A 26,947-nucleotide genomic window follows, 5' to 3' on the forward strand; every position below is an offset into this window, starting at 1 on the left:
TCACATGGAGGGACTACATCAAGCTAGAAAGATGCCCAAGGAACCCCAATTATTCCAGCCTCCTATTATTTGAATCTCCTCAGCCCAGGGCTCCAGAAAGTGAGTGAGCAAACATTTGATGATTCCATCTCCCAATTTCCAAGCTACTCTAGCCGATGCTGAATGGAGTTATAAACAAGCTATCCCCACTGAGCAGATTTGTGGACAGAATAAATGTCATCATGTTAAGCCAATAAATTTTATGGTAATTTGTTATGCAGCCATAGTACCTGGAACAGACATTTTTCCCTCTTGCCCATTGAGAGCACAAACTTATGAGGGAAAAGTATTCAGGAGCCTGCCCATCAGGGTGATTTGGTGTTTGCAAAACTCAGGAGGAGAAACTTCAAGCATGCAAGCGCTTAATATTCCATGGCTTAATATCCAAGCATAAATCTCACGCAAAACCAATGAAGATGCAACAGCAAGGGGAAAAGTAAGATGAAGAAAACTGAACAACCACCACAAGAGTGCATTTCAAAGAGTCAGCATTGTTGCTAAGTAAGTAGTGAGAGGAGAGCAAGACTTCCAAAGGGAGGAGAAAATAATAAAAGACAGAATGTGTGGTTGAAATGGTACTGTGTTGTGGAGGCTTGGTCAACAAGGCAATAGGAATTCCAACTGGAAAAGGCCAACAGAAGTGCCAGCAGGAAGCAGGGGCACTTTCAGACGGTATGAGGGGGTTAACAATATTTTAAAAGATGTGCACAGAATCAAGGGAAGGAATAAAGGACAGTGAGACTCCCATAGGGGAGAACAACAGAAGGGAGCCATTACCATCTCCAGGCCTGAGAGGAGGGTGGGAGTGGTTGGTTAGCTGAAACCAAGCGAGAGCTGATGGTGCAGAGGGCCACCTGCAAGTGGTGTGGCCTTGGTGGAGGAACGCAGCTATTTCTGTCTGCCAGCGAAGGTCCAAGAGAATAAACGCTGTACTCGTTTATGTTTCCCCCACTCTCCAATCTTCTGTAAACACCTTCACTGATGCAGGCCATGCTTTCTCAATGTGGGGCAAACATTTGTTCCTGGCAGGGGCAAAAGAAACCTCCAAAAGGCCATAGTATATAAACAGATAAACAGCAAATTTGTGGTACTAAATTTGCAAGAGAGACTTAGGAAAGAATGTCCTAAGACAGCTCCTTTAGGGAGTATGGCAATGAAAAATAGAATTAAGGCATTGGCTAAGCAGCCTGAAGCTCATGGGCAGGAGGTCCAGTCAATGTAGCGCCTTAGCAAGTGAGCACACAGGCCTTGTTAAAACTATTCCTGATCACTACCCTTTACATCTCTGCATCTATGCACAGGGACAAATGGTAGTTAGTATGTGTGATCTGGGGAGACCACCTATTTAGCAGAACAACGGATGGGGAAAATTAGCAAAATGACTATCCACAATTACAACTCTAGGGTATACCTACATTGTTGCTTATGTATTAATTTGGTATTACACAATGAACGAGTCAAATCTGACAACAGGGAGGAACTAAGACTTTCAGAAATCCTAAACACCAAACAGATTTTGGTGTTCCTCCCCTATCCTCATATTAAAATAAAATTTAAAAAATACACACACACACACACACACACACACACACTGTATTTTAACCTGGCTGTGGCCATATGTGTTTCAAAAGAAAACCACTCTTTAAATTATCTGATTATAATATTCTGGATGATTAATCAAAGTATTTCTCATTTACTTTTGATGCCCCTGCTCTACTGATACACAAAGCATATGTCTGTGTCTCTATTGGGTAGTACAATAGCTTTGACCAGAAATAGTGGTAATGTGTGTCTTCTGATCATATAGATCTTACTATCAAATGCATTATTTCCATGACTTGCTAAATAGAAAATGTCTTGGTAAGATTTTCTGCCGGGTCTAAGTTTTAGGATCTAGCTTTAATGTACAGAGCATCACCGTATGTTTCATATTAGGTTCACACAAGGAGTCCCATGTCTACTTTGATGGTGACAAAGCCCAGCATGGCTGCCGGGTATCAGTAAATAAAGTCCAGACTCTTCTGCTTGAACTCCTCAGAGTTCTTCCTATTCTAGCCCCAAATTTACATCTACCCTGAACTCCAATGTCTCTGTCACTGGGGCCCTTTGTTTCTTTCCTGTCTGTCAAGCCCTTCTGTTTCATACCTTCCTCTGACCATCTTCATACCACCTCTCCCCTGTGGATTCCCTGTTCTGAGGACAACCCAGGAGGCCTTGGTAAGACAGGCCCAGTCTCTATCCTTCTTCAATGAGCCTGGGCCTCCGTGTTCTTTCTTAACCCTCTAGATGACTCTGAAATCAAACACTAAAAGAACTTTGTGTTCTCAAAAGCAAAGTTTAAGAAGCGCTGGCATTTGGTCTGGCAATGCACTACCTTCAAGTCTCCTTTCCCAGAGTTCCTAGCCATGTGAGGATATTCTACAATTTTTTCACTTCTCTGTGCCATAGTTTCCTTATCTGTAAAATGGGGATATCATTGCACATGCTTGAGTGTATCATTCTAAAGATTAAATGAGTTAAATGTGAAGTGCTTAGAAAAATGTCTGGCACATAAAGAGTGTACCATAAATGTAGCTAAAGGGCCACTCAGATGTCTAGAAATGCTAATAGTGCTGTCTCAGTGACTGATCAATACAGGCGGGCCAATTACTTTTGGCATTGAAAGCATCTGTGATCCTGGACCAGATTCTCAGGAAATGGGATGACCAACCTTCACTGCACATGAGGTTCAGCCAAGGTACTTAAAGAATACTGTTGCCTGAAACAAAAAAATTCTGTTACCTGGGTTCCTCTGCTAGAGATTGGACTTAAGTGGTCTGGAGGTGGGACACAGGAATAGGATTTTTAAAAGTTCCCCAGAAAATTCTAATGTCTAGAATTAGACATTAATTAGACATTAATTAGACATAATGTCTAATGTCTTCCTCAGGGCTGCTGAGGAAGCTGGATTAACACTGGTTTAGGCAGTTGATTAACAACCTGAAATAACGGTCTTTTTGTTGTATCATGATCACCAGTAATCTCTTGCTTTTTGAAATACTAGTTACCAGCTAATTAGCCCACTATCTGTAACCATGCTGGGCTGTAGTCTAGAAGGTTTAACCAAAAAAATGAGCAATATTATCTTGGGCACGGCTGTAATGTAAGGTGCATAGGAACACCATTTTGGTAATTGGAGGAAGTCATGGAGAGGGCTTGATCCCGTCAGCTGGTTCCTCACACTTAACCATCAAGATAATCTCATCATTCTATTTTAGATAATGTCTCTCAAATTGTGATCCACACACTTAGCACCCAGATCTGGCTTCTAAATACTATTCTGCACTGAAAGGAGCCAAAGCTCCTTGAAGAAATGGCTGATGTCATGACTGGGGCAGGGAAAGTATACAATGAAGTTGAGCATCTGGTTGACCAGAAAGTAAGAAAGTGCTCAGAGAACGACGGGAACATGTCAAAAGATCACTGAAGCCACCTTAAAGGGGCCTTTGATAGTAACCAATTATAATCCATTGAATAGAATAGAATATCATGAGTGATATTAATGAATACAATGAATAAATGAATACAATGAAAAAATAAAAATGAATACAATGAAAAAAAATAAATAATACAATGAAAAAAATGAATGAATACAATGAAAGACTGATAAAAATAATGAATAATAAATGAATATTAAAATAAATGAATACAATGAAAGACTGATGAAGAATGGGATATTTTACATACTTTCAACATATCTCCCCATAACATATGCATTAACTGTAGAAAAAAGAGTAGCTATACAGTTGAGAAACCTTATGGATACTACTTTAATCAGGTGAAGTGAACATTATCAGTAATGGGCCAAACTGAAATCATGAAATCATGGATGCCTTATAGTATGCCATGAGAAGAGCACAGTATCACCTCCATGATAGTTCTGCAAAGGTGCATAACTTATCCACCAATCATGAAAAATCACGAGACAAACTCAAACTGGGAACATGTACAATGTAACCGGCCTGCAGTCTTCAAAAGTGTTAGGGTCAGTAAGGTCAAATGGAGACTTAGGAATGCCTCCAAACTGGAGGCAGAAGAGTAGAGGTGGGACAACAAAATCAGACATGAGATTTTGAACTGGACGTTTAATTACAAAAGACATCATTGGGGAGATTGGCAAAACTTAAATAGGGTCTGAAAATTAAAGGTAGCAATGTATCAATGTCCATGTTTTGATTTTGATCTTTTTATTCTTCTCACATAGGAAGGCTTGCTATGTGTACAGAAAATGTACAGTAAAATATTTGGGGGTAAGGGACATCAGATATGTAACTTGCTCCTGAGTGGTTCAGGAAGAAAATGGTTCTTTTTAGTGTATTTGCAAATTTGCTCTCAGTTTGAGATTGTCTAAAATAAAAATCAAGTATAAAAAAAATTGGTGCTCCAGAGATGCGCTGTGTCGTGTTAAAATGCAGCTTTCTGATTTGATAGAAGCCTGGGATCGAGGGCAAGAATCCACATTTTTAGCATTCACCGTAAGTGGCAACTTAGACTGAAGGAATAAGAAGATCCCCTGAGAGTAGCAGACATCAGCAAAACCGCCTCCATCTCACCCCACATTCTAGAGCCTTTCACCTCATCCTTCCACCCCTTTCCTCCCAAATCTGTATCTACTTTCTTTCTGCCAGCAGCACAGATTATTAGAGATCAATGGGGAATTCTCAGGATAGAGAATTGAGAAATGATTCAAGTGATCTGCTAGCTTTTTTGTCCAAGGAGAATAGAGTACCCTCTTTTTCTGTGTGTCATTCCTCGAGCAGGGCACTCCCTGGAGATGGAGTCATTTCATCAGACTGCCTCTGATGGCTCTGGAGTGGCAAGAGTTGGGAGTGAAGAGGTCTGCTTGAGCAAGATATTAGGAGAGCGTGCTGCACATCCAGGTAATTCCAGCATAGGTGGATGGTTTTAAGGCTCTCTCTGGTATTGTAGGAAAGCACAACTTTGTTACAGTAGAAAATTGAAATTTTGAAATATAATGGCAAAATCCTAATGTGAAAACCCAACACTGCTCAAATAGCAATAGTTCTCCGTAAAGACAAAACCAAATCAAACCTTTCTCTGTTGAAAAATTAGTATCTAATATTATAAGCCATCAAATGTCCTCTCGGCATGGTGCCAGCACTGAAAAAAAAAAAAAAATCACTCTAATGTTTTAGCTCTATAATCCCAGGGACCAAGTCTTCAACAAAACAAATGCATTCTTTCTCCTCATTTCTGGAAATCAAAATAGGCATATAAGTGAAACATAATAGTCTGAATTACTCACACACACCTATAAGACTTAAAGAAACTTAAAAAAATATTATTAAAAGAACCAGTGTAGATGGCCTGATAAACTGCTCTTTCCCTTTGGTTTTTAGCAGCTCATTTAGGATCACCTTTCATGCGAGTCCTCTAAACAATTCTAGAGGACTTTTAAAAGAAAGTTTCTCCATCTGTGAAATGAGATGTTCTCAGAGGCCTATCTGGTTATTAAAACCCATGATTCAAAGCTTTTAGATTAAGGATGAAAATATTTACTGGGCATGAAGGAGTGAACTCATAAAGAATCAATTTTCATGAATCTGATAGTTATGTAGAATTACGAAATTTGATATTTAGAGGGGACATTAGGGATATTAGGTGAAGGGTTTGATCCTGTGCCTAAGGGTTGAAAATAGAATTCAGGTATAGTGGTTCCTCATGCAGGGCTCTTTCCCCAAGTTTACAGCCATAATTCCCCTTTTTTCTCTGCCTCCCATCCTACTTTCTTTTCTTCTTTACTTTCTTTCTTGCTTTCATCATAAATGACAACCATCATCCATTAACTGGGAAATTACTGGCTGAAAGTAAATAAAATAACAACAATAATAAAACACCTCTTGTTGGGAGAGAACATATTGGAATCCCTAGTATCTAAAGCATTGAAAATAATCTCCTGTGAGTTGTCTTCTTCGTTAACACACTTATGTTGTCTCTCTTTTTTTGTTATTGATGAGCATTTCTTCATGCCTGAATATTTTCCTTTTGCTTGACTGGAAAATTCGCCCCAAGATGGGCTAATATGGCCTTCCTTGGATACAGGGAGCAAGAAATACCTGGACAGACATGATGGAGGGTAGGAATAAGAATTCTTTTTCTTGGAAAGTTTGAATTAAGTGGAAGCAGGGTACAACTTCTATTCTAGATTCTGTAGTTGTGGAGAACATAAAAAAAAAAAAAATTCGTCCTTGACTCCTCCTTCTTTCTTTCAGATGCCACATCTAATGCCAGTGAATTCTGTTGGCTTTACCATTAAGGGATGCCAAGAATCAGATGAATTCTCCCACTTTCCATCCACTACCACTTGGGACAAGCCACCAGTATCTCCCTTGCCCCAATAGAATATGTCCCTGTTTCTGACCTTAGTACCACCCCCTCCCCCTGCCATTCTCAACACAACAACCAGAGGATTATGTCCCTTCTCTGGAACATTTTAGTTCCATCTTCACTCAGAGACAAAGCTTAAATTCTTACAGTGGCCCACTGGGCCCTCAGCACCGATTGTCAAAGTGGGATCTTCAGCCCAGGACGCCAGCATCATCTGTGGAATTATTAGGACTGCAAATTCCTGGGGACCCTGGATGGTCTGAATCAGAGACTGGCTTTAAATACAGTTTAATAAGCCCTGAGGTGATGCGTACTCAAGTGTGAGACCCACCCCTCCAGGAGATCAGCCCTCAATGACCTCTCCAGTGATTCACATTGGCCTTGCTTTTCTGAGAGTAATAAGTCAGACCTCTCATTAGGGCTTTGGGGCTTGCTATTTCCTCTACTGGAATGCTCTCTTTCCACTAAGCTGCTCAGCTTATTCTTATATGTTCTTCAGGTTTCTTCTCAAATATCAACTTCAGAATCATTGAGGTCCAGCATATTTGAAATCTTAAACCATCTCTCTTCTAAGACTCTTCCCTGCCACCAAGTTATACAAACAGAGGCATTCCCTATCTCCTCTTCTTTGGCTGTTTTTTTTCTGCATGATACTTGGCTTGGAGTTTCTCATGCAGTAGTTGTCAAAATCAGTCAGCCAGGTCGGCAGGCCTCTGAGGACTTGCCTGGGGCTAGGAAATCTGATTCTAACCAGGATGCCTCATTCAAAAGAGTTGTAGATTGGTGCTTGCTGTTGGCAGCATGCCTTAGTTTTTGCCATGTATACCTTCTCACAGTCTGGTGGGGTGTCCCTCCTCAGGACATGGCTACCTTACCCCAGAGTGAGTAATCCAAGAGACATCCAGGCAAAAGTCATACTTTTTTACAACCTAGACTTTTATGACCTAGAATGTCATACACTGTCATGGGATATTCTGACCCAGAACCATCAAGGTAAGCCAATCTCAATTCCTGACCCACAGAAAGTCCAATATAACAAATGCTGTTGTTGTTTAAAGTGCTAGGTTTGAGATAAAATTTCAGGCAGCAATAGATAAACAATACTGCATATGTCACCATTTGGCTTACTATGGGGTATGTGGGGGGTGGTAGTTGATGGACTTAAAAATATTGAATAAAAATTTAATAAAATAAGTAAGAATTAAAATATTTTTAAAACCATCAACTAGGGCAGCCCAGGTGGCTCAGAGGTTTAGCGCCACCTTCAGCCCAGGGCGTGATCCTGGAGATCAAGTCCCCCATCAGGCTCCCTGCATGGAGCCTGCTTCTCCCTCTGCCTGTGTCTCTGCCTCTCTCTCTGTGTGTGTTTCTCATGAATAAATAAAGTCTTTAAAAGGTAAAAAAATTAATTAAAAAACTCATCAACTATCACCCCCCACATACCCTAGAATATAAGCCCTGCAAAAGGGTGTGTGTGTGTGTGCACATGTGTGTGCATTGTCAATGCCTAGAACAGCACCTATACTGTCAGATAGTGGGTATCTAACAAAAATATGTGGAATTACTGCTTAGAAAAGTGGCACCTGGGTGGTGGGGAGCTATGCTGATGTGGTTGGAGGAAGAATGCTCTGGGGTGTCTCTGTGACACCACTACTTTGCACAGCTCCATTGTATTTCATGTGAATGGAGACTTCTGAGAATACAGCTCCATGTGAAATTCGTTTTGGCCTTGCAGATCCTCTGAATGGGCTTTAGGGCCCACCCATGGGGCTCCATTGACCACAGTTTGTGAGATACTCATCCAGGAGAACAAGACCACAGGCAGTTTGAACAAGATTGAGCCTCAGAAGAGAGATCCTTGCTTCCAACATCTTACAGAAATACCAGAGAACCACCTCTTCCTTCATGCCCTTGATCGAACCTGGTACCCACCATGACGTTTCAGAGGCAGAAAGGAGAGGCTAAGAAATCTTTGAGGAAGGAAGTTGTGTAAATATAGGAGACAGACCAGTTTCTCAGGAAGCTTGACTTGAAGATAAAAAGAATTGAGAGGTGCCTGGTTGGCTCAGTGGGTGGAACATGCAACTCTTGATCTCGGGATTGTGAGTTCGAACCCCACGTTGGGTGTACAGATTACTTAAAAATAAAATCTTAAAAAAAAAAGAATTGAGATCAGGAGGGAGAAGGTAAATTGAGTGAAAGTTCATTTAGGACAGGAATTAATGTGGCTGGTCAGGAGAGTGGAAAGTTAGTGAGCCTAAGGGAGAGAGAAGAGGAAAAACACCTAGTGAGAGGAGATTCAGTCAATGCATTTTTAGTCTTTTCTCTATTTGCAAGTCTTTTGTTCATATTGAAAGAAATTTCAAGCATTACTAAACAAGGTGGGTGAGTTTTTGATGGGAGGGAGCTCTTCCCGTTTCCATTCAATATGCTTAGACTGACTGGCTCATCTGTCCAGAGATTGTGCCACACAGTTTCCACCATAATCTTGTTTAAATCTCCCACACTCCCACAGGGTAGGTCTTTTTCCCCTTCATTTAATAATGAGGAATCTGACTTTTAGGTTAGAAAAACTGCCAAAGTAAGGAGGAACTTGTACAGTCAAGAGCTCTGTCCACACTTATGCTAAACTGTTTTTTCTCCACGAGTAGGAGGGTCCATATATGTTGTTGCCCAAGCCAGGACTCCCCCAAGAGTGAAAGGGAATATTGCCAATCATATGTCAGTGACAACAGGCATACACAGGGATCATTCTGGGTCACACAGGACCTTTGGTTACTCTGACCAGGTAGGTTTGTCCTTCTCACTATGGAAAATGCCTCAATGTATTCTGTGAGCCCCATTTAAAACCCTAATACTAACTGAAACAGGACTCTGTGGTTAGAACCACAGCTCTGTTTAATGGATGAATGTGGAGAGCGTGACTAGTGGGTCCTTCTCCTAATTTGCAGCAGGGGGATAGCTCCAAATGGCCCTGAATCATACAGAACATAAAGAGTATAATTAAAGCAGGATGGTAACATGAACTTTTATTATATTCTGATTTCCACCATGGAAATTTTACATTTTGCTTAAATTCCTGGTATTTTAAGGTCTGGAGTATAAAACAAAGCTTTTCTTCATGAGAAAGCCACTTTTGCTCATTTCTGCTTCTTTTTTTTTTTTTTTTTTTTTTTTTTAAGCTGGTCAATCACTAAGCTCATTTGAGTGATGGCTAAGTCAAAATTATGACTGCCTGATTTTACCCTTCACTGCACTTATCAAAAAATTAAATTAAAGATCATGCTTATGAATATAATGCATGAACTACCGCATGGCATTCTGAAAGATAGTATGTCCCTTCTGTCCAGCCACTCACAAAGCAGAATGTCACATGATATGTTAATATGCAGGCAAAATAATAGGGCAGAGAGAAAATTCTGCCTCTTAGGAAATACGGAGCACATTCTGCCAACGGTTCATGTGTTTGGAAAAATTTATTTTAGTCAAGACAATAATAATAATACCTCTAATAGCAACATTAAGTCCTTCAAACTTGTATAGTGCTTTCTAGTTTCCAAATGTAATTTCATCTGACAAAAGAAGTCATTAATTTTTAAAGTGCAGGATAGGGCTGCATGATTTAGCATTGCAAGGGCTCAGGTTCCTGAAGAATGTGCATCCCATGTAGGCTTGTTGAATATTCTATGTAGAGGCAATTGTAGAGTGAGAGCCAAAGTGCTAGTGCTTCTGTGAAAAATATAGTGGAAAAAATAGCATTCATTACCTAAAGCCACTGAGGGCTTTGAAGATGAATGTTTGGAGAAAATTACTGTCTATATTTGCTAGTGAATCTTAGAAGCATAACGTCTCTAGTTTTTAAATGAAAATAAAACGTATTTTTGTTTTACAAATATAAAACAATTCTCACCATATATATTTTTTCAATTATGCACAAATTTAGAAAGCTGAACATCGAACTCTCCCAAATCTGCCTCTGCCTCTTCTCCATTCCTCTAAGATAATTCCTGAGATCAATTTGATATATATCTTTCCAAACTTTGTATTACATATGTAGGTATGTATATACATACATATATATAGGTATGTATGTATGAATATATATATACATATATATATATATATATTTTAAAGATTCTATTTATTTGACAGAGAAAGAGAGCAAGCACAGTGAGGGGAGGGGCAGAGAGAGAGGGAGAAGCAGACTCCCTGCTGGGTAGAGAGTCTGAGGCTGGGCCAAATCCTAGGACCCTGAGATTATGACCTGAGCTGAAGGCATATGCTTACCCAACTGAGCCACCCAGGTGCCCCTGTATGTATCTATTTTCATATATATATTTGTAGGTATTTACTATCTACCAATCATTTGTCCTGTCTGTCTGTCTGTCTATCTACCTACGTAGACAGAATTAGATTCTCTTAATTCTTGAATACGTGGCTGAACTGGTGCTTTTGTAAAGGAACTCCTTATAAGCCAGAAATGATGAAGGAGATTTAATCAAGATTGGTAAACAAGCACTGAAATTATTGTTTGATTGAGACATTTGCCAATACCCAGATGGTCTAGACTCTAGAATCGTGGTTCTCAAACTTGAGCATGCATGTGAATATCTGGAGAGCTTTTAAAAACACGGATTACTGAGCCCTAGCTCAGCATTTCTGATTCAGAAGGCCTGAGATGAGGCCTCTAGAAATTGTAGTTCTAACAAGTTTCCAGGTGATGTTGGTGATGCAGACAGGTATACTCTTTGATAACTGCTAGCTGGAGCTTGGGTTTGAATGAGCCACACATGTGAGGCACAGGACCTGGTACTTTTGTCCTGGGTATAGAAGGAAATTCTCCTGTCTCAGCATTGGTTGGAGAGGAGGAGAAAAGTCTCTGTTGAGATTTCCTAATCTTATATATTTACTAACGTGGGCTTAAGGACAAATAGCAAATAAAACAAAACAAAAAACTCTAAGCCAAATATGTAGTTTAAGGTATCCATAAATGAACAGTATCATCAGGTACCTCAGAAACAAAGGGTGAATAAATAAACTATTAATCCAACTTCAAAAAGTCCCTACAAATAAAAATCTAAAGAACATGGCGGTAAAAAAGACAAAATATATGAGGAAATAACCATAATCATGAATCTGCAAAAGCAATAAACCACAGTATTTGACTTATACAAACAGACTGGAGATACTGAAATTTCAGATACAGATTATTTTTTTTCAATATTTTATGTGGTTATTAAATAAAGAATGGCCAGCTATATTTGAAACAGAACCAAATAATATAAAATTGAAGATGATAACAATGGAAATCAGATTAAATAAAGTTAAATAAAATTAGCAAACTGAGTGATAGGCTTAAAAAAAGTAACCAGAAACCATAAAAGAGAGATAGAGACATAGTGGGGGGAAAAGAAAGAAAGAAAAAAAACAATAAGAAATGTAGTTTAGGAGTCATGAAAGAGAGAGAAAGTAGGAATAGAACGTAGTGGAGATGTAGTATCTGGTGAGGCAACAGTAGAAAAATTTTCAGAACTTTACTAAAAAAATGTCCACTCCCATATCCAAGAAGTACAGCAAATCCGAAAAAGGATAAAGAGAAACCCACATTGAGGTTATCATACTGAAACCGAGGGACAAAAGAGGATAAAGACCAGATTGTTGGTGGAGCCAGAAAGAAAAGACAGACAATCTAAAAAGAAACAATTAGACTGGGCTATTACTTCCTAACCACTGCAGAACTGGTAAGATGGGGAGAAAAACTTTAAATGCTGCAAGAAAATAACCATCAACTCAAAATTTTTACCCAGAAAAACTGCTTTAAAAAACTAGCAAAATAATCATGATTTCACACAAAACCTGGAAGAGTTTCACTAAAGGAACTTCTAAAGGATTTCTTGGTGAAAGATGGAGGAAAGAGTGCGAGGAACATGTTTTCTTAATGGTGCTAAGTTTTCTATAATATTCTTTCAATGAATTTTTTTTGTAAGAAAAAAATTGGTCCAAGGTCCTGAGAATGCTGGAACTGCCATTCACCAGGTGCTTTTCCAACAATTATGCCTATAATTTGCCAGCTCATTGATAGCTTATCATTTATATCAGATGCCAGCCAATCTGCAATTACTAATCATTTCATTACTGGCATGGTGCTGCAGTGGGTCAAGTCAAAGTATACTCTGGTCCATAAGAGTTAAATCGAAACAATAAAAAAAAAAAAACCCTCTATATCCAAAAGTCCACCATACAAAAAATGCTAATAAGTACATGTGGGAGTTGTTTATTTTGTTGTTTAGTACTTTGTAAAACATTTACTTAAGTACTACAGCTTTCGATCAAGGCTCCAATGATGGCAATATTGCCTCCTTCAATAAAACGAGATCTAGTTTCCAGAAGAGAGAAAGGGGAAAGGATTAGCAAAATTATGTTGTTTCTAGAAAAAAAAGAAGAGATTCTGACATTAACAAGCTGCATAGACCTTGGGCGCATTAAAAAACCATTTGCAGTCTACTTTAAAACAGATCTGTAGAATGAAATAACTTTCCATATGTTCGTAAAATTCTTCTGGATCAAAATACAGTTATTATGGTTATATATGCCAGAAAAATCTAGGTGAGTTTGTGTTCCAACTCAACTCTCTATTATCCATCCTGTCTGAGAATGGATATTGTAAGGTAAACTGAGGTAAGCAGAAGCACCCATAAGGGTTAGGATCAGGCCTGGGAACCCAAAGATAGGGAGAAGTAAGATGAGGCCAAGTGATGAGGAATTAAGCCAAGTGATCTATAAATAAAAATACCAGAAGCTTCTTTTACTATATATAAGTATATCAGATACTTATATCAGATACTTTTATCTGTAAGTATATCAGACTTTCTCATTATATATATATATATATATATGCATCATATATGTGTGTGTGTGTGTATATATATATATGTATATATATATATATATATATACATATATATATATAATGACCACGTTGGAAAAGGACTGATAACTCTAGAAATGGGAAGCCTACCACAGAGAAGGAGCATGATGTGTATTACCCCTCCACCCAGGGATATAATATTCCGTTTGAATAGTGGGAAAGAATTGTCACTCTTTACCAGTCCAAGATTGTAACTCTTTGAATCAGGAGAGGAGGTGAAACATATGAAACATGAATCCAAGACATAGTTTGTTTTGTCAAAATAGAAGCATCGATGAATAATGAGTGCCTATTCTAGAGTCATCTACCACTAGCATGTGAAATTATACTCCCTTTCCTACCATTTTCCCAGCCATTTTTCCTTTCTTGTCCCAAAAGTCATTTTAGGAACAAACACACAATTCCCGTGTCTCTATAGAGTGGCTAACATTTAGGTTTCACCAAGATGCCACAGACAGAATGTCCTTGGTAACTAATCCACAGTGATGGCACTTTGGTGCCTCAGAGCATATTCTGAGGCCACATATTTGGGTAAGGTAAAACCATATTATCTATTCATCTTGAGATTATGGAATGATATTCCCAAACAAAGCAAATTATTTAGGAGGCAAAAGAAGTTTGTAGTCATCTGAAGGAATAACTGGGAGGAATACCTTTATTCCTTTATGGAGCAGAACTGCTGTAGTTCATCCCTCACCATGTGACACTCAAAATGACCACAGGTGCAGGCTCTGGAAAGCAACCCTTGATGTGAGTTGGACATTTGATGGGAACCACTGGGTGAGGTAGGGTGTCTCCAAGGAAAAGGCGATTATTGTTTTGCCCTTAACCCATTTTCCAATCATGGCCTGAAGAGACTGTCCAAGATATGACTTCATTAGAGTAGAAGGTGAAAATCCCATCTACTCTCTTAGGGCCAAAGGCCAGTTAATGCTGCCGGCCTTCTCCATGGTTCAAAGTGTTCTCTGTGAATGATTCTAAGCTCTTAAGCACATTTAAGGGAATCAGGGCAATGTGCACCCTCTCATGGTGCTGATTATGGTGGCAATTCTAATAGCCATTATGAGTGCCGGACCTGTGCTAGGCATTTTATGCAAATCATTTCTATTGTTTACTGTTAGTTGGGAATGTTTATGTGTCACTCCTCAACCAAAGGGCAGAGAGCGTTTACTGCTGTGCCTTTCTCCTCATCCCCTCATTTATCCAAGCCTGGGGAAAGAAATAGTCCCATCTCGAGTCTCTCTCAGATCCACCTGTACAGAGAGGGCATGTCCTGGTCTGGTCTTTTTCATACAATAAGCTCACCAGGGTAGCCTCCATCCAGGTACCCATAACACCAAGGACAATGATACTTGCTCCTGAGAGGCCAGAGGTTACATCTGTCATATTCAGGAGTGAAGTCCAGCATTAGGAAGCCCACCTGGGGGCAGGGCCACCGGATGTTCTAATCTAACCTCACTAGTAACAAAGCTAATGTTTTTGGTTTCAAACTTTCTTACAGCTTTGCCTTCTCAGTTGGTCTGAACCCAGGCTAGGGTGCAGGCAGGTCATTACTTATCAGTCGGAACTTTGACACTCATGCAGATGCTGTGCTGTCATGGATGAGAGATGGTCAGGATCTCCCTTCAAGGGAGAATGTGCTGCTGGGAATGAAGTTAGCTGACAGTGTCCACTGGCCACAGTGTCCACACTTTGGGGGAACAACTGCAGTATCATGTTCACACCGAGGCCACTTTCCCCCCAAGCTGTTTGCAGCCAGCAAGTGAGCTGGAGGAAGGGGATCTTGGAGCAGGGCCCTTCCTGCCCAGTGCAGGCCCACTGTGATGGCCAGTCTGCTCTGGGCCTCCCCAGACTTTCTCAGACTGTACTGCACACGGGGCTCTTCCTACTAATTTTTCTTCCTTCTCTCCTTCACCTCCCCCTGCTTCTCCTCCCTTCAGTCTTCAAGGCTTCCCCACCCCACACATTTCCTGCACTTCTATTTCATCCTGGCATCTTCTTTCCCAAAGACCCCAGCTGACACGGCCAGTATTATCATGCTCTCCATTTCACAGTGGATGAAGTGAGGATCCAACGCAAGAAACTAAAAAGCATAAATATGTTTTCCTTTAGGAAGTTCATACATTCAGGCAGCCCCAGTGGCTCCGCGGTTTAGCGCGGCCTTCAGCCCAGGACGTGATCCTGGAGACCCAGGATCGAGTCCCACGTTGGGCTCCCTGCATGGGGCTTGCTTCTCCCTCTGCCTGTGTCTCTGCCTCTCTCTCTCTCTCTCTCTCTCTGTGTGTCTCTCATGAATAAATAAATAAAATCTTAAAAAAAAGAAGAAGAAGTTCATATATTCTCCAGAAGTTACGGGCTCCCTTAAAAAAAAATACCCGATCTACATTTTAAAAGAAAAATTTGAATATCTTGTAGGTGGCATAGTGTTGTAAGTAAGCCAAAGACTGGCTTTATTTCTCAGAAAACTGAGCCCAGTGGAACCTGTCCATTTAATGTAAAGATACACTGGCTTCTAGAAAGTAGAAGAGAACATGAAAGACCAGAAGCATCTCCAGCACCCATTGCTCAGGTAGACCCTAGGACTCAGGATGTGTCTGTGAACAAAGCCAAGGATCCCGATAAGGCATTAGCTACCCGCACTGTTCATCACACCCAGGTCTCCACCTTCACCCTTAGGCAATGATGGAGCCCAGAACTTGTAAGTGCTTTGCAGGAGCAGAAAATACATCATAAGAAAAAAACAATTTTTTTTTTCAAACTTGGTTTTTACCTTTAAAAATTAAACCTAAATCTGATATTTTGTCGTCACATTCAGAGAGGAATAAACATATTAGGAAAGGATAGAGAATTTTCCTGTGATTTTTGAACCCTTAGAAATATCTGAACATGAGAGCACACATCTAATTTAAAAGTTAACCAGAAGTTTCCTTTCATGGAGTAATTTTTTAAAGACAGGAGGAACCGGACTCACCTTCACTGGAGTCTTTGGAACATTCTGGCTTCTTTGCTTTGCTCTTCTTATGGGGTGGAGATAGGCCTTTTGGCTCTAACCCCTCTGGAAGAATACAGATTTAAAACATTCTTAGTTAGATAAGAAATATTTAAAATTATTTTGAAGTTTAAAGTTCTTATTTTCTTTCCTCAGTAAATCCACATGTACAGTGAAGCTTGATCACAGATCCACTTGTCATTTTGGCTGAGCTGAATTTTGGCAAGAGTCTTGTGACTCTCCAGTATGCATAGATTGACATTAAAGCTTCAGCTTAAACATCTTCTTGTGATCATAATTAATGATGTACACATATGTGAAATCTTAAATGCTTTATTTTAATTAAAAGAAATTCTCCATAAGGCAACCCCAAATCATTATTTTTTTTTTCTTCATAGGAGTTTGATTTAAAACTTCACAGATTAACTGGCAGTTGCCAAAATGCACTTTTGTTCTATTAAATCCTCAAAGTAGGGCTAGATGAGCTGTAGTGTCATCTCATTTGGAGAGGTGGGGTGGAGCTTGAAATTATCCTCCTTCTATTTAACAGATTTCTTTAGTCATCCAAATTCTAAACAACTTCTAGATGACCCAATTAAAATAACTTGTTTCCCGTATTTCTCAGTGCTTCCCAATACCCCCAGGCCAAGTCTATCCAAGGAGGCTGATAATTTAAATTCTGAAGACTGAAAAAAAATTCTGAAGACAGTTTTAGGAAAAGTATCTCTAAATTAATCCCCTTCAGATATAGATACTTTGCTAGGCACTAATTTGTATTTCCAGTCCTGGTCTCTCTACTAAGCTCAGAGCTTATATCTTCAACTGCTGCTTGTGTGGCACCTTGTTTGGTATTTGGACTGGATGTCTTCTCCTTGCACCTCCAGATCCAGTCTCCACCCTTTACCCTACCTTCCACCCAGCTCCACTGGGAGACTGATCTCTACATACCCATGAAATTTCTGGCTTTCTTCCTAGGCTACCAGTAGCCTTCGAGGGCTTATTGTACCCCTCTATCTCAGGTCACAGCTCCAATTAGTTGGCTTTTTCCACATGACCCTCTCTGTCTCCTGGGTCCTGTAACTACCACCTCCCCCATTGTCCTTTCATGGCTGGGATTTCATGGTGCCTCCCTTCCTCCAGCCCTAATGATTTCTCTTCACTGGGCTCTCACCAAGCATTTCAAATTTATGTAAAATAATCCCATTAGGCATTTCAAACAGCACAGCTGGAACAATACTCTTGATGTCTGCAAACCTGTTCTTTCCACAGTATTTCACATCTCACCATCTATCCAGGAATTCAAACCCCCAAACTGGGATATTGTCCTTAATATTTCCTTTTAGTCACGTTTCCAGTAAGGTAACTGTTAAGTTCTATCAGCTCTGTTCCAAAACATCCCATATTCATCCACGATGTCCATCCTTTGCAACCATCACCCTAATCTAAACCAACAGCATCTCTCACCTGAGTTCCTACAGTAGAGTTCTGGCTTTCTAACCTCCCTGAAACTATTCTCCATGTAGCAGCCAGAGTTATCTTTTAAATATAAACCTGATCCTGTTGCTCACCTGTTTAAATACCATTGGTCTTAGAATAAGATCCAAATCCAATTCCCAGACAACATGCCACTTGGGCTCTACCTGCTACTCTTGCCTCATCTCCTATTTGTGCTTTGGCTTCAGATTTATTGGCTGCCTTTGTGTGTTCTTAGGTCATTACGAGTCTGATTTATGTCTTAGAATCATCACATCTGCTGTTCTTCTCCCTTTCTCCTCCAAAAACATACATTCCTATGTCCATCTCCTTCTCAGCTTTTAATCTCAAACCAAATTCAGCTCCTAAGAAAGGCCCTCCATGAATTCCTAATAGGAGGGGTACCTGCAAGGGAAATGTCTCTCAAATACATCACTTGATGTATCTGAAATTATCTTGTCCCCTTCTTTTTTTTTATTGTAGGTCTCCCTTCTCCATCCCACCTCCTAAGAATGTTAAGTTTCTTGAGAAAAGGACATTTGTCTTTCCTAATCTCTCTTGTGTCCCTGGTACCTAGTAGTGTCTTGAGAATTTCATTTCCAATTCGGTTTTATTCCTCCCTTAGCCAGGCCTTTCTTTAAGGCCAAGTTATAATGGGGCCCATGCCTAATTCTTACTCTCTTAGCAGCTGTCGCCTTATGCCAGGATTCTAAAATTACACTGCAGAGCTATGGCGACTCATTTTTCTTTTCCTATTTATTAAAAAATGAACAGAACAAAAAATTGCATTTGATAGATGTGCTATTAAAAACTTTGGCATTATGGACTACAAAGGTTTTTGGGCACTAAGTTAGGCTTTCTGTGGTTGCAAGTAAGTCACATCAAAGATCATTACCATGGCCAGGGTGAAAAATTCTGCCAATGATTACATTAGCAACTCCCTCAAACTTCTGTCACCAGGTGTGAGATGAATGTTGACCATTCGGAATGGGTTCAGCAAAAACAGAAATGAGATGCTTGGAACAGCTCACTGAGCACCGATGCTGTGCTCAGAAGGAGTCATAAAATGGGCAGAGCAATACTTGCAATCTCTCTGGAAAAAGAAAGACTCTAAGACTCTCTGGAAGATGCCTCTGATGCATCATCTGCAACGGGGACTAAGAGGAGGGTTTCCAATGCTGGGGAGTCAAACCCAAAACAACATTTTCTGAAAGTGAGTTTTTGGTAGTTAACCTGATTTCCCAACCTGAATAGGAATTTTTGGAGAATTGGTGAGACATCTCTGAAAGACACCTATTTGTCTCTATTTGTCTACATTTTGAGATAAGTACCCCAAAAGACTAGTGCTTCATTTTTGCAAAGAGTGACAGGGCCCTCCTTGGGTAGTGGGTGGGCATGGATACATGTTAATTATGAAGTCATCTACAACATTAGTATCATTTCTTAACACCCATGGGGGCACTTGAATGAAAGTCATTGATACACATGGCCTTTGTGCCCAGGTTTATACTGTGGCTCAGCAGAAACAACTCTCCCTCTTGATCTAGGGAAGATGAAGGAACATTCCTCCAAACTATCCCATTCTTCTCCTTAACAGCATATCATATTGTCTATGTTGCCTCTCTTTCTGGCAGAAGATGGAGACCTGGAGCTTTGCCATGAGCATAGCTTTGCCACTTGGAGAACTCAACTGTGCTCCTCTCTCTTATGTAGCTGAATTGCCTAGGTAGCTGTTGATTTTCTATCTCTTGTTCAGGCGCATTTCAACAATGCATGGTCTTGGGAATGGAAGGACATGAGGAAACCTTTTCTAAGCTAGGATTAAAGAAACTAATAAAGGCCTTAAAGAGAATCCTAAGCATTTCAGCCAGTCTATCATTCTCCATGGAGGCAGAGCCTCACTTTGAGGATGGCCTTGTCTCACACCACCTGAGATGCTCCTGCCTATACTTAGAGTCTAGGGACAGGAGTATAAGGGTATGAGCTTTGGGGTCAGACAAACTAATAGCTCTGCTATTTAAGCCAGAGAACTAATTTCTCTTAAGTCTTGTGTAATAACAATCCATGGCTCCTAGAGTTGCATATTTTAAATGAGTTCATGTATATTGAGTGATTGGCACAAGGTATGTGCTCAGTTAAAATCTGGCTCAGGAGATGTATGCTGGGGCTGACGTAAGCCAGCTGACTATACCTATCTCTCCTCAATTCCCACATTCATTGACCTCATGTTTGATAGCTTGAACACCATGCTGGTGGGTGTATTTACACTAATGAAATTGTAAACACCCCAAATTGGGGTTTCCTCCATGCAGAGAGTCCGTTTGCCAGCACCTCACTGGTTTTTGGTATTCAGATTGTTATTCACTACCAGTCACTAGCATTTTTTTTTTTTTTTTGACAGTTATTTCTCCCAAGTAGCTCTTCACTAATGTCAGCTGCATTCTTAAAAGTCCCTCCAGCATTTCTAGTTGTATGAAGAGAAGAGGTGGTACAGGGGAAAGGCAGCACTTAATGGCCTGGTTAGAGACCTGTCTTAGAGACCAGCATGCCTGAGTATGAGATCTGAACTGAAGCCAGCATGTTCACCAATGTCTGGCAAGACACATGATGGAACCATTCCATGCAGCAATCCCCCATGATTTCAGCACTCTGGTATTAGGAAATGGAGAGCAGTTTCCCAAGCCCATCATTCTAACCTAAGTGACTTAGTATCCTGGGGCCATCGAATGTGACTTTAATAGCTGCATCCAGCTGCTGGACCTAAGACCTCCAGAAAACCTGACAAGACTAAAATCAGAAATGAAGATCCAATTAAAGCCCCCTCCCTCCCGCCGAACCTCATATGCTGACTCTAACCTTATGGGCTCTGCATTAGCATTAATAATGATTTCTTTAAAATCACTTAGTGGTTTGGATAGCTAGCTGTATCTCATTAAGAAGTCAACTCCCCCTGCCTAGAAATGTGCACTTATGGCACTTAAGCAAATGATCCTTAGCAAGATAAGGTCCTTAAGCTGGCCAACTGAAAGGGCAGTATTCTCCATGGCTGAAGGATATTCCAAGGATACTTCATGTGAGCAGGATAAAGGAGAATAGCAGAAATTAACATTAAATTCATGGAATTTAATCCATGACAGGGGTGACCACTTAAAGTCTTTTTTCAACATTTAAAAAAAAAAATAAGGCATCTCTCATGAGTATAGGAATGGATATTCTTTTTTTTTTTCTCTCTCTCTTTTTCTTTTTCTTTTCTTTTCTTTTTTCTTTTTTAGGAATGGATATTCTAATTGAAATTTCACCTTGGGCTTCATGTTTTACAAAAGGCAAACAGAGTCCTTGTCTTAGGTTGTTGGATTTTCTGAGACAAGGGTTTGAGTACAAATACTTAATTTAAGAAATTATCCCAGAAAATGGCAGAGAGGAGTAGGGAAGTGAGACAGGAGAGGGAAGGCACAGCCAAAACTGGGTGTGAGCAAGTTCCACTGGGGACCTCTGGGTGATGGTATAGAATCTTGTTGTCCAATACCACACATTACCAAAAATACGTGAAATGTATCTAGTCTGAATTGAGAGTTGGATATAAAATACACACACATTTCAAAAACTTAGTATGTCAAAAAGAGAATGTAAAAATCAGGCTAATATAATTTTTATATGGATTATATGTTGAAATGGTAATATTTTGGATATATTACATAAAATATAATTAAATTAATTTCACTTGTTTCTCTTTACTTTTTCCATGTGATTACTAGGAAATCTGAAATTAAACATGAGGCTCCCATTTGAGGCTCCCCTTTTATTTCGATTGGACAGCACTGCAACACACCTGCCTCAGATGTGTCCTGCTGGGGTCAACCAACTCCTGCCCATCATCGACTGAGGGCTACTCCAGGGAAATTAACTCCCTGGCACTTTGAGTTTTTTTCGTGACCAGCAAAAAACACTCAGCTGAGAGTCACAAGAACTTTCCTTAGAAAGCTGTTGGTGTTGTCAAACAACAGTGAATACACGGATATACAGGCAGGGAACTGCTATTACAGCAGTAAAACCTCTTTCCTTCCTGCTCCTGGCTTGTAGATCCTTCCTCTACTTCTCCTGCCCTCTGAATCCAATGCCCTGGGGAGACCAAGGGAATCATATGACTCAGGCATGTTCAGGCTGGAAAAGAAGCTAGAAGCTAGACAGATGTTATGATCACTGCTCCAGTGAGCTGTTAGGAAGAAAAGAACTGCTGGTATTTTCTACGAAGACAGTAGAAGATCAGGGGAGAGAGAGATATTTAACTTAATAAGGAGAAGGACCATTTTAACCAAAAACCTTGACTAACAGAGATTGTTTACCTCAGAATTTAAATTGCTCCCTGTTAATGGAGATGTTCAGACTGAGGTTGCCGGTGATTAATGGATGGCATTAATCAGTTCTGGCATCGACTAGCAGGTTGCAGAAAATTAGAACCTCTAAGATATCTATTTTAATTTTGAACCTGGCCCCATTTCATGCCTAGAACAAAACTGCCAAAATGGGGAATAGGGATCTCTCATACTATGGAATTAAGTTCTATATCTGTTAGAGGAGAAAGAAAAAAAGTGATATTTTAGTGAGTGTTTACTAAGATCCAAGAAACATTTCAGGTATGATATCTCATTTAATTCCCAAATAAGACTGTATGGTTACAACACTGTATGCTGAGGCTTATAGAGAAAATGTTTACCCCAAGTCCATAAATGGAGGACCTAGTATTGAATTCAGGCCTATTGATTCACACATTCATTAACAAGCACTTACTGAGTGGCCACTTTAGGCCAGATCCAATGTCTGCAACCACTAGATTTCCCTCATCAAACACTAGTCTTTCTTGAGGGGTAGGCACGCATCTTAATTTCTGATAGAACAACATATCATATGTACCAAATATAGTTTCCAAAGATGGCCACAGCAAGTTTTCAGGTCTTCCATGCTCTACAAAACCTCACTGCTCCCCATCAGGAGATTGAGCCTATTTTCTCTCTCCATGAGCCTGGGCAGGCTTCTTAATAACTATTACAAAAAAAGAATTTTGTGGAAGTTTTCTGTGCAACTCCTGAGGCTGAGGCTTAAAAAGGGTAGAGTTCCTGCTGGCTCACTTGGTCTCTCTAGAGAAACCACTTTGGAGCCTGGCTGCCATGCTATGAGGAAGCCCAGATTATAGAAAGAGGTCATGCAGAGGTGTTTCAGAAAGCTGCCCCAGCTCGGGTCTCAGCCGAGAGCTGGTATCAATTGCCAGCCAGACATGTGAATGAGCAAATCTTCACATGATTCCAGCACCCCAGCCACTGCGGCTCCCTGATGAGGCCTCAGACCTCGGACAGCAGCAAGATCAAGTCAGCCTTGCTGTGCTCTGCCTGAATCCCTGACCCACAGAATATATGAGCATAATAAGCAGATGCTTTTAATCACTAAGCTTTGGGATGATTTGCTACATAGCACATAACATCAGGTTCCATTTTTACATCAGCTTTCAGGAAGCTCAAAATTTACTTCTTAAAAACACGAACTGTATTAGCCATAAAAGTTAACACAACTACTTTCTTATTTTATGAACTTGAATGTACATTTCTATTTCTTTCTTTTAATTCTGGTATAGTCAACATGCAGTGTTGTATTAATTTCAAGTTTACAATACAGTATTCAACAATTTCAGGTGGTACTCAGTGCTCATCAGGATAAGTATCTTCTTAATCTCCTTCACCTATTTTATCAACCTTATTATGTTTTTCTTTGAAAAATCGTGAGGCATACATACACAACAAAATGATCTTTGCCTATTCTTTATGAATAAAATCATAAATTTAATACCTGAGTCTTCTTTCATGTCAACACCTTCTTCTTCATTATTATCATCTATTTAGAAAAGGGAAAAGACAAAGAAAAACTCATATGAAAGCTAGCCAGAATTCTCCAATCTAATAAAAATTCAAAGGCAAGAAAAAACTCAGTAGAAAAGAGAGTCATAGACCATACATTTCTATTGTCTTACATTATTATGCTAAATTAGTGTAATGTAAATAGGCATTGGAGCACAATTTTAACACTTAGGGTTTATGTTTCCTTTTAAAAATTGTTATATATGTCTAACAAAACTACATATGCAACAAATAATGTTTTGCTTTTAAAAGTTATGTTTGGTCACTTTGGTCATTTCAACTCCTAAAAGGACAAAAAATTAAAATCACACACTTTAAATGCTGCACTTTTTGTATCAATGAAAGGGATGCACACTGGCCTCAAATATCTAAGAAACGTGGAGCTCACCATTTGAGTGTAGGCTGACATGGGGGCCAATCCCTGAGCTGCACTGTGACAAGTGCTAGTTTGCTAAACGCACGAATCCAAACCTTAAACCAGGAAATTCAAGGGCAGCCCACCCCCACCCCACCCCACCCCACCCCAGTTGTGTCATTCCCACTCAACTCCCCTGATCCCACTGAAAACCCCTGTAACTGGGCAAGGATGCATGCTTCATCTGCACTCTGACTGATAGTGGCTTTTTGAACTTTTGACGTGTTGTCATCTCTTTTCCTTCACTGTTGCTTACATCCAGGCAGTGTCAAATTCTGTCTTTTTTTCAAAGATTTTATTTATTTTTTCTTGAGAAACACAGAAAGAGAGGCAGAGACAAAGACAGAGGGAGAAACAGGTTTCCTGTGTGGAACCTGATGCTTGACTCGATCTCAGGACCCCGGGATCACGACCTGAGCCAAAGGCAGATGCTCAACCACTGAGCCACCCAGGTGCCCCAAATTCTGTCTTATTGTCATGTTTTTTCCTCTCTATTCACGTGGTACAACTCAAATTCAGACTTCCCTATTTTGTGGTTTCCTAACTGCTCTTCTCTTTTTTCCACTCCTGATTCCAACTCCCTTTACATGTAGCTGCCAAATCAGTCTTAAAATAGGGCTCTGATCTGGTCCAGGACCGTTCAGTGACTCCTGTCTGCCTCATGAGACAGGTCTAGATTCTTTATGGGTAACACTCGAGGCCAAAAGTATCTGGTCCTGACCACTTTTCTCAGTTTCCCCTCCCCTATTCCACTGATGCTGCCACCTTCACTCACGCACTGCCTGATTCTGTTTTCTCAGATCTCTTGTTAGTTTCCTCTATCCACCCCAGTCTTGGAAGCAATGCCTTTCTCCATGTCTGTTCACACTCACCCTTCAAGCCCAAACATAACACGATAATGTCTGCTCCATCCATTCCAGTTTGAGTAAATAGTCTCTTCGGTGTACCTTATTTTTAATGACTTCTAGGTATCAACTTTAAGGACTTTGGTGCTGAGGTCTGCATACAGGCTCCTCCACTCACCCATTCCTTAGGCATATGGCCTTGGAGAAGTCACCCAACAGTTCTGAGTTTCAGGTTCATCAGCTATAAGATACTGGGATGATAATGCTTCCCACATAGAGCTGTTGTAAGGACTAAATGAGATAATGCCACATACAGTACCAGGACAGCTACTAAAATATTAAGTGCTACCTAGGAGTTATTATTATCACTAAATGAGAAATCTACTTGTTGGCACATCTGTCTTGCAGATGCCCATCTCTCAATCAGAAATTCTGCAAAGTTAAAGACTATGTCTTATGTTCTTTTGTATTCTCTGGTACCGAAAGCAATTAATTTTATATACTAAAATCCATTAAAAAATTTCCCTTGAATAAAATCTCTGAGGTTTTATTTTTAATTTTCTCTGATTTTTTAGTCAAATTGGAGAATTCCCATGTTTATATTTCCTATCTATCTTTTACATACCAGGACAGCATGTATGCATATGATGATTTGCAAACAATGAGGACTCAGTAAGGATTTGTAATTTCCTCTCAGATATATGTTTTAAATTTAGTAATTTCTTAGCCAAATTTAGTCAATGTGACACTCTTCAAAGTGCTAATTACAAATGAAGATTATAGATCTACCAGTCACTGGGAATGAAAATGCATTTAATTTGAGGTCTTAGGAAGTAACTCTTGGTGGCCTTGGTTAATTTTTAAAGAAGTAAATTTTCTTCCATTTAATTGTTAGAAACATTAGTGATTTTCTACATAATTTATTTCTTTTTTTCTATGAATATAATTTTGGTAAAAAGATTATCTTTTTCTTAGAAATATAATTTTTTAGCTAAGGGATTTTCAAAATGTTACAAAGTACACTCTTCACAGATTTCTCCCTGAACTTAATATATTTTTTAACTTAATATATTTAAGCAAAATTTTATTTTTCAGAGCTATCTAAAATATAGAGTACCATCTCTATGACAACAGACTTTCTGGAATCTCAGAGTAGGATAAAAAAGAGTCTTCCACAGTTTTCAGGGAAAGATTAAGTAAGAGTCAAAGTTCTCTTTGCTTGTCAACTATGTATCCTTTTTACATGTGGCAAACATTCGTTGGTAACCTTTTTGTATGTGTGGCTTGATGTCTGGGGAAATAGAAAAATACCAAGACGAATCAGATTATACAGATGTCTAGAAATTTATCATTAGTAAGGAAAGTAAGACACACAGATAAACTTGAACATATAATAGAGAGTAGTCAGCATTACAAAAGGTGTCAAGGGAGGGCTAGCTGTTTCCAGTAGGCAACTGGGAAGGGTTTTTGGACTATGCGACATTAGAGCTGATATTTGAACTTTATAGACTCCATTGATAGCATCATCCTTGGAATGTCCCCAGGTGTTGAAGGATCAGACTTGCTTAGTATCCATGTGTTCATCCATTTCACTCATTTATCCATACAGTGGTTAAGAGTGTATCCAGGATCTGGATTCAGACTGCTTGGATTTACTTCCAGGCCAAATCACATATACATGCGCAATCTTGGGCAAATTATGTAAACCTATACCTCAGCTTTCTTCTCTGAGAAATAGGGATAATAGAAGTACTGGCTTTCTAGAGTTGGTAATACAGGTACAGTGCTTACACGGAATGAGCATTCAATAAATACTGGCCATTAGTGTTACAGTGTCATTATTATCACTACTTTTACTACTTAAATAACCATTTATTGACCCACACCATATGTGGGAACTATGAGAGACCCTGAAGATAGAGTTGATTATCTATTATGTCAAGAAGCTCACAAATAAGTGGAAAC

General features: G+C 39.6%; 1 protein-coding gene across 4 annotated transcripts in view; it reads right to left on the minus strand.

Moving 5' to 3' along the window:
* MACROD2 (mono-ADP ribosylhydrolase 2) overlaps positions 1–26,947 on the minus strand; it is a 2,007,046-nt gene that overhangs the window by 143,150 nt on the left and 1,836,949 nt on the right. For all 4 annotated transcript variants that reach the window (XM_038571576.1, XM_038571577.1, XM_038571579.1 and 1 more), the window contains 2 exons: positions 23,655–23,699; positions 16,326–16,409 (listed from right to left, as the gene is read on the minus strand). In XM_038571576.1, coding sequence (XP_038427504.1) covers positions 16,326–16,409; positions 23,655–23,699 — 129 coding nt within the window. The remainder of the gene's footprint in view (positions 1–16,325; positions 16,410–23,654; positions 23,700–26,947) is intronic.

This window comes from Canis lupus, chromosome 24 (assembly GCF_011100685.1).
Source record: "Canis lupus familiaris isolate Mischka breed German Shepherd chromosome 24, alternate assembly UU_Cfam_GSD_1.0, whole genome shotgun sequence".
Lineage (NCBI taxonomy): Eukaryota > Metazoa > Chordata > Mammalia > Carnivora > Canidae > Canis > Canis lupus.